This window comes from Corvus brachyrhynchos, unplaced genomic scaffold (assembly GCF_000691975.1).
Source record: "Corvus brachyrhynchos isolate BGI_N302 unplaced genomic scaffold, ASM69197v1 scaffold106, whole genome shotgun sequence".
Classification (NCBI taxonomy): Eukaryota; Metazoa; Chordata; class Aves; order Passeriformes; family Corvidae; genus Corvus; species Corvus brachyrhynchos.
This window is the reverse complement of record NW_008238834.1, coordinates 3,218,547-3,233,263: the sequence shown is the minus strand read 5'-3', so window position 1 is coordinate 3,233,263 and position 14,717 is coordinate 3,218,547. Positions and strand designations below refer to the sequence as shown.

General features: G+C 40.8%; 1 protein-coding gene across 1 annotated transcript; it reads right to left on the bottom strand.

The window, feature by feature from the left end:
• Positions 1–6,350: 6,350 nt before the first annotated feature.
• Positions 6,351–14,711, bottom strand: TYMS (thymidylate synthetase). Its single transcript, XM_017738334.1, has 7 exons — positions 14,651–14,711; positions 14,281–14,354; positions 12,871–13,045; positions 10,613–10,714; positions 9,229–9,404; positions 7,839–7,910; positions 6,351–6,992 (listed from the first exon to the last, which is right to left on the bottom strand). The coding sequence occupies exons 1-7, from the start codon at positions 14,673–14,675 to the stop codon at positions 6,855–6,857; spliced, it is 762 nt and encodes a 253-aa protein (XP_017593823.1). The 5' UTR covers positions 14,676–14,711; the 3' UTR covers positions 6,351–6,854.
• Between the last annotated feature and the right edge of the window lie 6 nt (positions 14,712–14,717).

Genomic DNA, 14,717 nt, shown 5'->3' with positions numbered 1-14,717 from the left:
TCTGTCCCAGTGACAGGGACCAGGGTGAGACAGAGCCCAGGGACTGCCAGCCTGCCCATAGTGATGAAGTTAGACCCAGGTGAAGCAGGGCTCAGCCTGTGGTTCAGGGTCTGGATCAGTGAGGTCCATGGCTCTGCACAGGTGTGATCACATCTGGGGTAGCTCAGGCAGGGACTGGGGCTGTGTTACCAGGGCAGGATTGATGGGGAAGGGCTTCCAGTAAAGCTGGGCAGGGCCAGTAGGAGGAAGGGGGATGTTTGGAGTGATGGCATTTGTCTTCCTAAGTAACCATTACTTGGAGAACATGGAGGTGTAATGGGGCCCTGCTCTCCTGGAGATGGCTGAACACCTGCCTGCCCATGAGAAGCAGTGAATTCATTCCTTGTTTTGCTTTGTTTGTGTATGCAGCTTTTGCTATCCCCATTAAACTGTCTGTATCTCAAACCGTGCATTTTCCAGTGTTTTCCCTTCTCCTGCTGGTGGGGCATGAGTGATCAGGTGGGGCATGAGTGACCTGGTGCACAGGGCTGGGCTGTTGGCTAGGGTTAAACCACGAGTCAGGCCAGACCTGTAGGAAAAAGTCTCATGCAGCTGCAGGCCTAACTCTGCACTGCTCAGGGCTTGAGGTAGCCTGAGATCCCTCACAGGCAGGATGCCACGGGGGCCAGCTGCTTCCAAGAACTGGGAACTGTTGGGTGTAATGGTGCAACTGGCTGCAACCACGCCCACCCCTGAGAAGGAACCAATACCAAACTGTGGTGGTCAGGCACCGAGGTTTAACAACCCACTCCAGTCAGGGTGAGAACCCACAATTCCCCAGTTCGGTGGTTTGCATACTTTTGTATGGCTGGTTAACGTTTTCCCCTTCTTATTTTATGTACAAGGCCATGTATATTCATTTCCCTTAAGTTAATATGTATTAGTTCTGGAAAGTTCTACGCTACTCAACACCCCATTGGCTCCTTCCCTAAATCCCTCCTATGTGTTGTTCCCATTGGTTCCCTTGCTCTCAACCCTGCCTCCTATCCCGTATCCTATTGGCTGTGTCCCTTATCCCGCCTTTGCTATCCCCACTATAAAACCCCTGGAAACCCTCCGATCCTTGGCTCTTTGTCCGTCTCCTTTCATGTGGGTGATTGTCTGTGTGGATGTGATATGAGGAGTCCCCTCTCTTCTTCTTGGCCTCCACCTGTGTGCTCTCCCATCAGGCTCAGAGACAGCTCCCTTGGGTGAGGAGCTCGTCCCCCCTCTGCCCCCTTTGTGTGCCGCTGTTACTCAGAGGGTCCGCAGCTGGACCTCCGGGCTTCTCTTGGAGCTAGCACGTGCAGATTGGCTGTAGTCGGGGAGCCCCACGGGGGCAGCAGGGCAGAGTCCTCCCAGCCAGGCTTGTCCCACCTCCATTCAGGAGCAGGGGTGACAGGGAGCAGGGAGGTGGCCCCAGCCTCCAGCGCTGAGTGCCTCCCTGGGGATGGGGATGAGCAGAGGCCAGGCAGTGAGGAGAACCGTGGTCAGACATGGCCCAGGGATGGGATGTTGTTCCACGGCCAGACGTGTCCACAGCTGTAGCACAGCTGGAGGCAGGCACACCTGCCATGCAACCCAGGCAGAAACTAAGGCCTGTGGGCAGAGGGGGTGAGCCCCAGGTGAGACTGGTCGTGGTGAGGTCTGTCAGTGCACTCAGTGCCCTGTCTGACCTTAGGAGGAATTTGTCCGGTATATTTGCAGCTATTTTAAAAGGTTGAAACCTGTCCTTTCCCCCAGGGAATCTCATTGCTAGCATTAGTAGTAAGTCACTGCCATCAGCTATATTTAAATACTTTTTGCATAAAATATTTTTAATGAGTCCAAAGATCAGAACTGACTCCTAGAGGTATCATAAATAGCCAGGTGTCAGCAGACAGGCTGGTACTTTTTAGAATACCAGTCTCCAGATTAAAGTAAATTGGTTTTTATTGTGCCCATCTTTTTGCCAAGTATTGACACCAAATCTACAGAGCCAAACAATGTGAATTAACAAATTCTTGGTTCTCTGCAGCAACTGGAAACAACAGTGATGACATTAGCATAATTTCTCTTCTGCCAGTTTCTCATGCCAAGCCCTGCTATAAACATATTTAATTGTACTTCTCCCTCTCAGCTCTTGTCTACCAGTAGATAAGACACTTTACTTGCAGAGGGGGATGTTTTATAATGAATGTCTAGTAGGATGGGTTTGAATTACCCATTAGTATAGCCTTGCTTTACAAATTAAAGGCCAGTCCTGAATTCTGGCTTTACTTGATGTTTTATATAACCTTTCTCTTTTTACTATAGCATCTGAAAACCACATAGCATTTAATGTATTTATCTGCAGAATTCCCATGTGAATAAGGGGAATACAATTATCTGTACTAGAAACATGGAAAATTAACATGAGGCCTGATCTGACTGAACAACTTAGTCAAGCTCGAGACAGGAAATCTGTAGCACAGATAGAAATTGAATCCTAACTCTTATCCAAGTGTATCTCAGCTACAAGGCCATCTCTCATCCTGACTGGTCTCCAGGAGGAAGAAATATTTCCTACAGCAGAATCAGTGCTATTTTCACTTTAGCTGCCTCAAAATTGGAATAGCTGCTCATTCACATAGGCAAGCACATCCCAAAGCTCTGCAATCCCAAGCATGCTGAATCCTGTCCCCAGAGTGCCCCAAGCTCCTGCCTGTGGACACAGTTAGGTGACCAAAGTGGTGTGAGTTGGCTCCCAAAGGAGCCTAAATACTAAAAAGATTTTGAGGCAGTGTGTGAGGCAATTATTTGGCAGAGCTGCCCAATCAGTTTGTGTAAGCATTACAGAATAGTCTCATTACAAACTCAGTGTGCCTTTGTGCACGTTAAACCCATGTCCTTGGCCTGGAATGGAGCAGCCATTTTCACTTTCACTTACGAGATTCAACATCCAATTAAGTGGCAGTTATTTCCAAACTCAGTCCAGTACAACTATGCCCTTTGGCACACATTGATTTTTATTCAGTGTACCTCAGTTCATTGTGTCAGGTGTAGTGTCCTTGACATTACAGGTATAAGCTGATTTTTAATACTGACAACATCCTTGAAGTTCATCCAAATTCTCATGTGATCTCTCATTTAAATTTAAATAATTTGGATTTATTGAGACACACACAGGAGGGACACTGTACAAATGCTTTTGTATGAGTTGCCAGCAGCTCTTATACTATGTTAATTTGGGAGTCTCCAGGTCTTAACTTTCCATTTTTTCCCTTACACTGACACAACAGAGTGATATTTGAACATCTTCTACAAGCCAAGGCCTTGAGTTATCTCCAAATTGACAGCTGCAGGCTGGGAAGTGTGAATGAAAGCTTGTCTGTGCTGCTGATGGCCAAAAAGTTCCAGAGAAAGGCTCTGCAAAATGCAACAGCAATGAAAAAATCTTTCTCTCCCCATCCTTCAAGGCAGTCTGATTAGTTTCTTCAGCTGTCATGCTTGTGATTTCTGAGCATAAGCTTGCACACACTGCTGTAATTTTCATTGTTTCATGTCATGCACCAAAAGACTTTGGATGTCTTGGTGTGGCACTGTCATCTCTAGGATGGATTTGGGGGCCTCTGTCAATTAGTCTAGTGCTTGATAATGTTTGATCATATCCAAGTATCTGAAACGCTTGAAAACAGGTTAGTTATATAAAAAAATTCCAGTAAGAAGTGGCTATGGTGGTTGCTCTTTTATTTCTTAACATATATGTTGCTACATGGTGGTCACAGCATACGCTTGTGTCGCTACCCCACAAGCCCACCTTCCTGTGGGCTGCAAAGGGAAGTTAGAAGGGTGGGTTAAACTTCAAGCAGGTGAGTATGAACCGTTTGTGGTTTTAATAAAGGCACTTGAAACCTGGGCTGCATTCCATACTCAGACACTTCACAGGTGCCAGTCACTATGGTGACAAATTGACCAAGCCAGGCTCATTAGAAGACTTGATTTTGATGGCTGATCAGATAGATGTTTGTCTCAAAAATTCAGCAGTTCTTTCTTTTCTGACCCTTTATCTACCTTAATCAGGTAACTAATATTCTTTGTAGTATTGCAGTAAGGCCAATTTTGCAACATACCATAACACGTCAGAAACAGTATGGGTTACAAAAGCTCATCTAAGAAGGTGGAATGTAGAAGTTGATACTTGACCAAAGTGGTAAGAAATTTCATTGCTATCTCCAGGTTGCTGAATGGCCCTTGGAAAGTGGAGAAATGATACAAGGATGCATCTCTTGAAAGTATCTAGCAATGTCCCATGTTTTGTCTAAAATACTGCTCTGAATATGGCCTGCAGTCATAGTAGTCATCTTTGCAGCATGAACAGTGTTCATATTTTGTAAATCAAAATTCCTTAAGTACCTCCTGTTTATATATTAAAATTCTTCAAATAATCATATTTTTGCACAAGAGCTCCTAGAAGTCTCATACCTACAAATTTTAAAATGTATTTTTACTTTTACTCACATTAAAAGGATGCTGTGTAAATGCTTTTTACATCTTTCTGATCTTTTGAGCACCATAAACCTTCTTGGTCTTCAAGGTACAAGTATCACTTCAACTGCTCTTTGTAGTAAATTGTGCTGATAAAGGGAAACAGTCAAGTTGTAATTAATTCCTATACTAAAACTAAGAATACACTTCAGAGCTACTCTATATACTCTTCCAGAGCTATAGAGACTGGTCTGCTTATGCATGCTATGTATGTCCATACACCTAACTCCTGAGCAATTTAGGAAGAAAAGTAAAGACTCCCATTCTGAATTTGTCTCTTGGCTAGGTATTCCTGTCCTGGATAACCACTGAGACTGCTAATTCCCACTAGTCAGGCCCTGAGGCCAACTTTATTTCACATCCTCTCTGGCTATATTTGCTAAAATGTCCTGCAGAATCCACCTTATCTGCAGTGTTACATAAAGTGGTTTCCAGCAAAAGGAACTTAACTTGTTAAGTGTAGGCAGACCTGTTAAATGAATTTGCAGCTTAATCTATTTCCTTGTACTTTTAGAGGACTGTTGGAACACTCAAGAACCTTTAACTTGTAAAAGTATGCACATGATAAGAAGTGGCTGACAGCCCACAGCTGGGACATCCCATTAATGAAAAGATGACTACTGGACTATCTGAGCTAGGTGATTTTAGAATATGAGACTAGTAGAGCTGAGATGAAGTTTATTAGGAGGAGCACGTGACACAGCTCTCAGGTGTGGTGACAAGAGTGCTGGAACTACCTTTGAGTTCAGTAATTTGAGAGAAGTTCAACGGCAGGTTGGCTACTAAGTGTCCATTTAATGCAGCCTCAGAAAAGGATGAGGTTTGACCATTCCAAGCTTCTCACAGGATCTAAGCTGAAATAGCACATAGTCTGATCATCTCTCTTCAAGAATGATGGGCTACAGTGTGTATTAAGAACCTTTCTAATCAGCAGTGGTCTCTTTACATTTGGTGTGCTTACAACAGGCAGAGATTTTTTTTTGTGCAATCTTGTGTTGGGCTAAATGTCAGGAAAAGAGAACAACTTTTTGTGCTACAAAAAATTAATCTGAACATCAGTGATCAGTATAAGGAAAATCAGTATAATGACATATGCAAATAATTTTTATACAAAGTATGCTTTTCAAAGTTCTGATTAGTTTGGTTTAAGATTCAATGGTCCTCTTTTGCAGGACCCTGAATGAAAGCACACAGATTATTAAATTCTTAGAATTATCTGAAATTGTACACTTTTCCAATATTTATCAGTTTATTGACTTTAAAATTTAATTTAAAAAATTACTATGCATTTTTCCACATGTTTAAGTATGTATTGAATATCCTATGTCAGAATATTAACCACAGATCCACTCACAATTAAATTCCTGAAGAGGAATTTTATAAGTTATTGCAGAAGTTACAAGGATGAGGAGAGTGAAAGCTGAATTCTGCTACAATTTAATTAAGGAACTCCATTCCTACAAATACTATGATCTCTAGGTTTTACTGCTTCAGGCTGCAAAATTAGTCCATATGTTTGTGGGATCTGGTTTTAAATGGTGACAGACAGCTGATGACTAATATTATCTGGTAACCTCTCTTTAACTACAGCTCTGTTTAATTTATATCAGTCATTCCTGTAGGGCTGGGGAATAAAAAAATTGCTGCTACAGAGACACTGTGCAGAGATTGCATTTCCAGCAAGGTTCCATGAAAATCTTTTGCCTTCCTGATGGTTCATCTGTGAAGACTACGGGAAGTTTGTTTTTCCTTGCCAGATGTTACCCTCCAAGACACTTTGCTTTCCAACCCTATTTTACTACTAACTATAAAAAACCACACCAAAATTAAATATGCATTATCCAGAGGATTTTTTACGAAAAGCTTTATTAAACATACACTCTTTAGAATATATTTAACGATTTCTCCCACCTTGAAGGAATCCTCTATCGCACATACAAGTTCTTATTTTCAGTACCCAGTCAAGCACGTAAGCACGTGCTACTCACACATAGCAACTGAATGGTGACAGAAAGGGCCACTGGTAACTGAAACAACAAGAAAACAACTTCCTTTCTTGAAACAACTTCTTCAAACTTCCTTTTCTTGAAACAACAAGAAAAGGAGCTCTCTAACAACTTAAAACTGGATTAACATCTGCATAGCATATCAGGAATAACCATCTCTGCTGTACAGCTACAGGGTAGCAGCGAAGGCAGTTCTGGTCCGCGAGTACCTATTTCTTTCTAACAATAAAGCAGATATCTTTTGAAGTATATAAAAGCACCACCACGTTAGAGAAACTATCTTAGGTACATTTCCACATTAGTATTTAATGCTGGTTTACAGCATTAGACAGCCATCTCCATTTTAATAGGTGGATGAGGATTATAATCTTCAATCTGAAAGTCTTCTGCCTTAAAGTCGCTGATGTCTTTAATCTCACGAAGAATTCTGAGTTTGGGGAAAGGTCTTGGCTCCCTCTGAAGCTGAAATAAAAGCAAGTTTACTGTATAAAGCTAATACTTTAAAGCAGAGACTTTTGTGTTCTCAGTCTCAAATCAGATTACACCATGTAGGCTTTCCCTCCCCACCGAGAAGATTTATACTAAGAAAAAAACAATTAAAGAAAATTCCAATATAGTTAGGTAGAATCTGCCTTAGTATTTTCAGAGGGAGCAGTAGCATCATTTTCAAGTGAATTCCCTGATCATCCAAATGCATTGCAAGCACTTTCAGTTGGCAAAGCAATCCTGGTGGTTACAGATTATATTTCTTCCAGAGGAAACTAAGAAAATCTGACCCAAAAATGCATTTTTCTCACAGGACCCTTTGGGTCTGAAGCAATAACTAGTTCTCTGGATGGTTTTAAACCATACTAGTAGCGAAGACATTCAGTCTGATCAAATCAAATTCTGATTTTATCCTACTGCAACAAATTACTTCCTGAAGAAAATGTAGCCTTTCTCAGCCAAATAGTATTACTGATTAACTCTTTATTAAGAATTTTAAGTTATCCTTTTCTGATATATTACAAAGACATCTTATTTTGTGTTACTGGGATTAGGTGGAATTATTTTCAAAGTCTAAAGTGGATTTGGATCTCTAACTTGGTTCTAGAGTAGTACACTGATGAACATTTCAATCATGCTTGTATTGTATTTCTGTTTGCAACCTAAAATGAGCAGATGTTAAGGTACTGCAATTATTAGGGTAGAAATGAAAGCTGCACAAATTAACATCTGCAAAAGGATAATTAAAATATTGAGATAATTTTGCATTGAATAAGCATTGTGGAAGATAAAAGGATAAAAGAATACAGAAAAAGTACTTACTTGGACTTTCAGAGGTTCCACATGGTTCAGATATATGTGAGCATCCCCTAAGGTGTGGATGAACTCTCCAGGCTGAAAAGAATGAAGAATACATGTGGTTTTCGAACAGACAGGTTCCAAAAAAACAGAACATTACAGTGCTTACAGTATTGATTCTCAGCATCTGGCTAATGTGGAATTGCAGCTTCTGTACTGGATTGTATCCTTGAAAGCTTCGAAGGGCACAAGCTTCTCTTACTAATGCATAGTTAATGGAAAATATAATGAAATTTCCACTAGCTTACCAAAAATTTTATCTTTGAAATCCTGCTATAACAGTAGCTTTGGTAAATGAATGGAGCAACACTGATCTACTCACTGAGACACAAACAGGTGCAGCGGTGACATCCAGCTTTTCCACTCCACTTATAGTAAGTACAACTCACCAAAGCTGGCTTCAGAGCAGTTGCCTCGGCCACTACTAAACAGCCATGGAGGTGTCAGGCACAGGCAAGCACCCAGATGGGGTTTGCAAGCTTGCAAGTTCTGTGACTTAGCAGCCCCTGAGCAATGGAATTTAATGTGAGGAAGTTTTATCAGCTCTTTTACCAGCCTCTGACCAATGTTGATCAGCCCTCAGATCTGAAAACCACCAAAGCCAGGAGAGGAAGTGGCTGAGAGGCAACAGCTGGACATAACATTAAACTTCACCTTTTTTAGTACCTTGGATTAATTCCTGCAATTGCTGTGAAGTCTGATCCTTCCGCGTTGCCCTGTTTTAACAAGTTCCCCTTCTTGTTGCTGGTAGCAGGAGGATTAGGCATAGAAAGGCCTTTCTAGAACAAATTTTTACATGCCCTAAAGAAAAGGGGTTGCCCTTGTACAAGATTGTCATGCATTTAAATTTCTCTTCCAAATTACAAAATACAGCTCTGAACTCAGAGCAGGAGCTATTTGAGCACATACTACCACTGTACATAATCATCTACAGTAGGAAATCAAAGAAATACCCAGCTGAAATTATAGCTGGAAGTTAGGTGGGCAGAATATCCAAATTAGATAGCAATAAACACATGCTACAAAATCTAATCACTGGCATGTTACCATCTCATAAGGACAAGCACTCAGTTCAGATTTCTAAGACTAATGAACAGGTCAGTTTTGACACTGTCAAGACCTGAAAGCATCTTCTGCTTGACCTGAATTTAAAAATTCTTACATTGCTGATTCTAACTGCCCATACAAACCAGAGGGAATTCACATCAAATTCACAGGGCCCTTTTTTACACATATTTCAGCAAGATTTCAAACAGTATGTTCATTCCAGTTTTTCTTGGGCATGACATGAAGAGTCTTATCTTTTAGTCCCTCACTTCTCGGAGAAGATTAAATAAATGATTAAATAGCCTACCTTCAGCCCTGTGACATGGGCTATCATGTACGTGAGCAGTGAATAGCTGGCAATATTGAAAGGCACTCCTAGTCCCATGTCTCCAGACCTCTGGTAGAGTTGGCAAGACAATTCACCATTCAGAACATAGAACTGGCAAAGGGCATGGCATGGAGGCAAAGCCATCAGGGAAATATCTAGGAATTGTGGTACAGAAGGTGGGGGGGGAGAAAATAGTAACAGCATTAGTGTGTTATGAATGTAGAAGATGCAAAACCTAAACAAGCATGTAATGAGATCTAGTAGAGAGCCAACTGCACTGTCACTCTTTTGTTTTTTCTCTTGTTTAGAAGCACCTTCTGCCCAGGCAATTAAGTCCAGGTCATGACAAGCTGTCTCCTGGGTTGTATGACCAGAAAGTCATAAAGAGATATTCCACAGAACAGATTTATGCCATAATGCTGCACAGCAGTTTATTTCTACTCACCTTGGTGACAGATGAATTCCCTAAAGGAAGACATTAAGAGTAAAATTAAGCATGTATCCTAAAACAAATTCCAGCTGCTTCATCTTACTCTCTTCCCATTGCAATGTGCTTGTTGAGATATAAAAGTAATGATCAATTAAAAAAAAAAAAATCAGAAACCAGAAGATCTTTTGAGTGTTTTTCTACACTTAAAAAGTGCAGAGAGTAAAACTACAGTGTGGCAAGGAAAACTTTCACCAGTTATCTTCTGAGAATGTTTTAACCTTGAAAATAACAGCAATAGCATGTGGCATACCCTTTCAGACACCAGTGGAAAACACTTTGTGGTTTTTTTGGAGCACAGATCTATCACTGGTGAAGTTAAACATTCTCTTGCAGTAGCTCTTGTTTAGAAGTTGTCCTACAGAGTGAATGGATATCTATGTATAAATAGACCCTATCATTCATGTGATACAGGTTCATCTATAAACCTATGTTCAAGGACAAGATTACAACATAAATAATACTTTTGTTCTCTAGTTTTAAGGGGTTTGTTAACTTTACGATAGATTACATGGCTAAAAGCCAGACACATTGCTTTAGTATACTTTTTATGGTTTGTTATTTTACCTTTTTAAAATAAGAGTTACTGTCTTTGAATAGACTGTATGTCAAAGACACTGGTATATCCCTCACTTTAACCTGGAGAGAAAAACTCTGAAGAAACGGTTCATTATTTTTGAGGTCTGAACACAAGGATTAAGTAGAAAGAGAATCAGGATTATAACCCCTGGCCATTTTTACTGCACTCACGGTAGTTTTATAAAGAATGATCAAGGACACCAAATGGAACTGACAGGTGACACAGGAATAGAACATCATTTAGCACACAGCAGTATAATGTGCAACTGCATTCACTTTACACCAGCTGTTCAATACCTTTGGGATTCCAAGCACACATAATGATTCTTCTGTCATCTGGATTGGTTTTGATCGTTTCAATCACTTTTTGCAACTGATCAACTCCTTGGTTGGAATAATCTGAAGAAATATAACAAATAAGATCTAAACCAGAGAGATTCAAATCATGGTATTTTTTTAACACCCAGCCCTTGTTCCACTGAAAAGTGATATCCAAATGACAACTTCTGAAGGTTTTATTGCAACTTGGAAAGTGATTAATAAATTGGCACCCTCTAAACATGAGTTGTTCTTGGTCTTTCTTAGGATGCTCTAGAACTTCAGAAATTCTCATGATGGTATTTTTGTGTGTGCCCCCAACTATTTGGTGGGCTTTGAGTACCTTTAGCACCCACTGAAATAGGACCATCCCTATTTATTCCATTCACAACAGCTTGACATTTTTTAAGACCAACTAAGAAGTATGCATAATCACTAAATCCCAAGAAACAACAGTTACAAAAAATCTGGCTGGACAAAGCATGATATTTTATCACTCATGATGACTTGTTACCTAAATAATACAAGTGCTGTACTGGAATAGACAAGATGTTACCACCTAGTCAGTCATGGTATTTATACTGATTTGCTCATTGCATTTCTGGACTAAAATGCCTTTCTAGACATTCAATTTGCATGCTACAGTTCTTCTTCTTATATATAAAAAAAATTATGCCCAGACCAGTGTGCCAGGTGCCAGAATTCTTTACACACTCAAAACCAGAAAGTTTTTGATAGATGAATAAATGCATCCATCTAGCCTTCACAAGTTTCATACATTTCATGTATGAAAACTAAATTTCCATAGCCTTTAGCTGCAGAAGAGAACTTTAATCATGTGTAGCACAGGATATTGCATTTCACCCAATGATACTCACTGGCTGAATTTTAGGCTTAATACCAGTTATGTAAGAAACTTTCTGAAATTAACTGACCATTAGAATGGATTTCAGAATAAAAAAGTCGTTAGTTGTTAATCATTGTTCTGACTCATGCCAGTGAATCGGCATGGCTGGTAACTACATATTTTCTAATAACTCTTATTGCAGCAACACCAAATTATGGTTACAGGGAGACCCAAGCTGGCAAACAAGGTAGTAATACACAATTAGCATCTCAGGGAACTCTTCTGCCAGCAATACCATGCCAGAAGTCTTGTCAAATGGTTATATTAGTTCCTGAAGCTAATTACCTATCCATTAGTAATGCAACTTAAGGAAATCTATTTGTAAGGAAAGCTGTGGGAATTTATCTTGTTCTGGTTTTCCATGCTGTTATGCCTTAGACCTTTTAAGCTGAGAAAATCAGTAAGTTTTCAGATGTGTCAGTTCACAATTTGCATCATTTGTGTTACCATAAAACTGTATTCTGCTAATGGTCAACATGCCAATACCAAGTCTAAAATCTGTACTTAATGTGAGCTTCCATTTGAGGCTGTACTGAAAAAAAAAAAAACCAAACCAAAAAACCAAACAAGCAACCCCACCTAGATAACTAACCATGTTGTTAATCCAAATTAAAAAATCACACCAGATAGTGACAATCTGGTTTTTGAAACCTTTTTCTTAATGGCAGTCCTCTAAACATTTTCTACATCCTCTCCTTCAGTGACTTAGAAAAGATGAATCAATACATTTGAGAGTCAGGAGGCTAGGCATACCCCACAAACCAGTTCCACTGAAAATACCAACAGGTACTGCATCACATCATAACTTGTCACAGCTGTTCTGTCCACAGCATCATCACCTATGGAAACGTCCAACTTTGTTCCAGATGCAGAATGGAAAAATCTTTCTCTTCTACTGCCTCCAGTGAATGTAGTGCACTGATGTCAGTTCTTTCTAGCACAACAATTTCATGGACCCTGCACTGGTATACAGAGATGGCAGCCTGTGCTCCACTGTTATCAAATGGAGCTAGCTCAGGTTTCTGGACCGCAGCACACACATCCTTCCAGCTGTCAGCAACCACATCTGCTCTAGGTAAAAGAGTAACAGTGTGTGCCTCGTGACTCATCTGTTCCACAAATACCCAACTGTAATACACAAAGCTACATCTTTCAGGATAATTAAGACTGAATAAGGAAAAAGAAGTTCACTCTCTCAAACACTCTTTACTCTGGCTATCAGTTTGCTGTGAATGGATCCTGAAGAACAGTCCATTCCATGCAGAATTGTGGAAGTGGTGTGTCACAGCTGTCTCACTGAACAATCAAGACTGTATTTGGATGTGATTACCTGTGTGCATATCTTTGTATTCTGCTCCAAAATGCCTCCACTGGAAACCATACACTGGTCCCAAATCACCCTCCTCTCTGGTGCTGAAACCCTGCTTATCCAGAAACTCACGGGACCCATTAGCATCCCAAATCTTCACACCTTTTGCGGAGAGCTCTTTGGCATTTGTAGAACCCTACAAAACACAGTGAAAAGTCTGCATTCTAATTCCAACATAGAGGACATGATTTGAAACAGCTGTATTAAGCTTTGCTAGTCTACAGTATTTCTCCACTCATAAAGGATGAACAGTGCAATTAATGTACTGGATGAGGTTCCTGCACATGGACAGAGCAAAACTTGTGACCAGCACATTGGATGGAGTTTGAAGTGCCATGCTGCTGTTGTTTAACTCAGGATTCTCACACTTTGTGAATGCACAAACAGTACAGCCTCAAGGTCAACTGTGAAATGTCATTTCCTAGGCACATTTGTGTAAAGTAACAAGATGTTACTTTACAGATCAAAGAAAATAAACTAACAAAAAATGTATGGCCTAGGCACTGTCTTTGCCAAGCCACCTATAATAAGTTTAAGGTCTTAAAAATCCTAAATGAGATCCTTAAAAATCAAAAATGAGAAAATAACCCAGAAAAATGTCACTGAATCCTGCAAGATGTCCAAATCAGCACACTCAAAAATCCAACAAAGAAATTATGCTGTTTTGGGGAGTGTCTAGTCTTTTACATTAACAAAAAAACCCAAAAAACAAAAGCTTTCAAAAAATGAATGTGTATTTGAGTCCTGCTATCTAGCAAATGATTATGTAGATTCTCCCACAGCTGCATAATATGACAACATATAAAAGAACACTTACATTGTAATGTACTACCTATAGTCGAATTTTATTACAGTAGGTACAGCTATTAGCTCCATTAGATCTCATTTTTTTTGCTACTAAAAAGCCTAGAGTTGACATCAGTCTTACTTCACCTGTGGTTCTACACTGCTTGTTTCTGTTCATCTCAAGCTATCTCAATATTAAAAAGCAGATCATTAAATTGCCTACTGTCTATTTCATATTATTATTTCTGATTAAAACACCAAGAAAAGAGACTGCATTAGGCTTTATAGCTGTGGAGTATATTCAAATTAGACAAAATCCTCACTATTTCAGATTCTCTCCCTTAAAAAGAAATAGAAGAGAAACTGTTCTGATTGCCCTGGTAGCAATAGTCTGCACTAAAATGCAGAATGTCTTGAAGATAATGGCCTTCCATGTGCGGTCACAGTATTAGGGGGTTGCACTTCTTCTGCCACTGGCACAGAAGCATCTGCAGTTACCCAAATGCCTTAATCCACTCCCCACCAGTTCGTTCTGTTTATGCCACTCTCGGGCCCACCACTCAGAGAGACACTCAAATAGCGAACCTTGATGAACCACAGCAGCTCCTCCAGCACTCCCTTCCAGAACACCCTCTTCGTTGTGAGCAGTGGAAACTGATCTGGAAAAGAGTTTCAGAGTGTCAGCGGGGACCAGCCATTTCCCAGGGTGAACAGACTTCGGCTTTTCTCCACACAGAGGGCAACGCCACCACCTGACATTGTGAGGCTGGGATATGAAGTAAGGATTTGCGAGAGGATGTATAATTCCCATATTCAGATCCCTCGGGTGGGTACGGAGCGGGACAGCCCTGGCTTGTGACACCCCCCCACTCAGCCCGGCTCAGGGGCTGGAGCAGGGCCGGGGAGCAGGGCCAGGGAGCAAGGGCAGGGGGCCGGGGGTCCCGGCGGTGCCCACCTCTCAGGCTGTACCGCGCCTGCATGCCGAACACGGAGATGGTGCCGGTGCCGGTGCGATCCTCCCG

Coding starts and splice junctions, on each gene's coding strand:
- TYMS (XM_017738334.1), bottom strand. CDS start 14,675: ATGCAGGCGCGGTACAGCCTGAGAG. Junction 13,046..14,280: donor AGCTGCTGTGGTTCATCAAG/GTTCGCTATTTG, acceptor TGTGTTTTGTAG/GGTTCTACAAATGCCAAAGA. Junction 9,405..10,612: donor GTGTGCTTGGAATCCCAAAG/GTATTGAACAGC, acceptor CACAATTCCTAG/ATATTTCCCTGATGGCTTTG.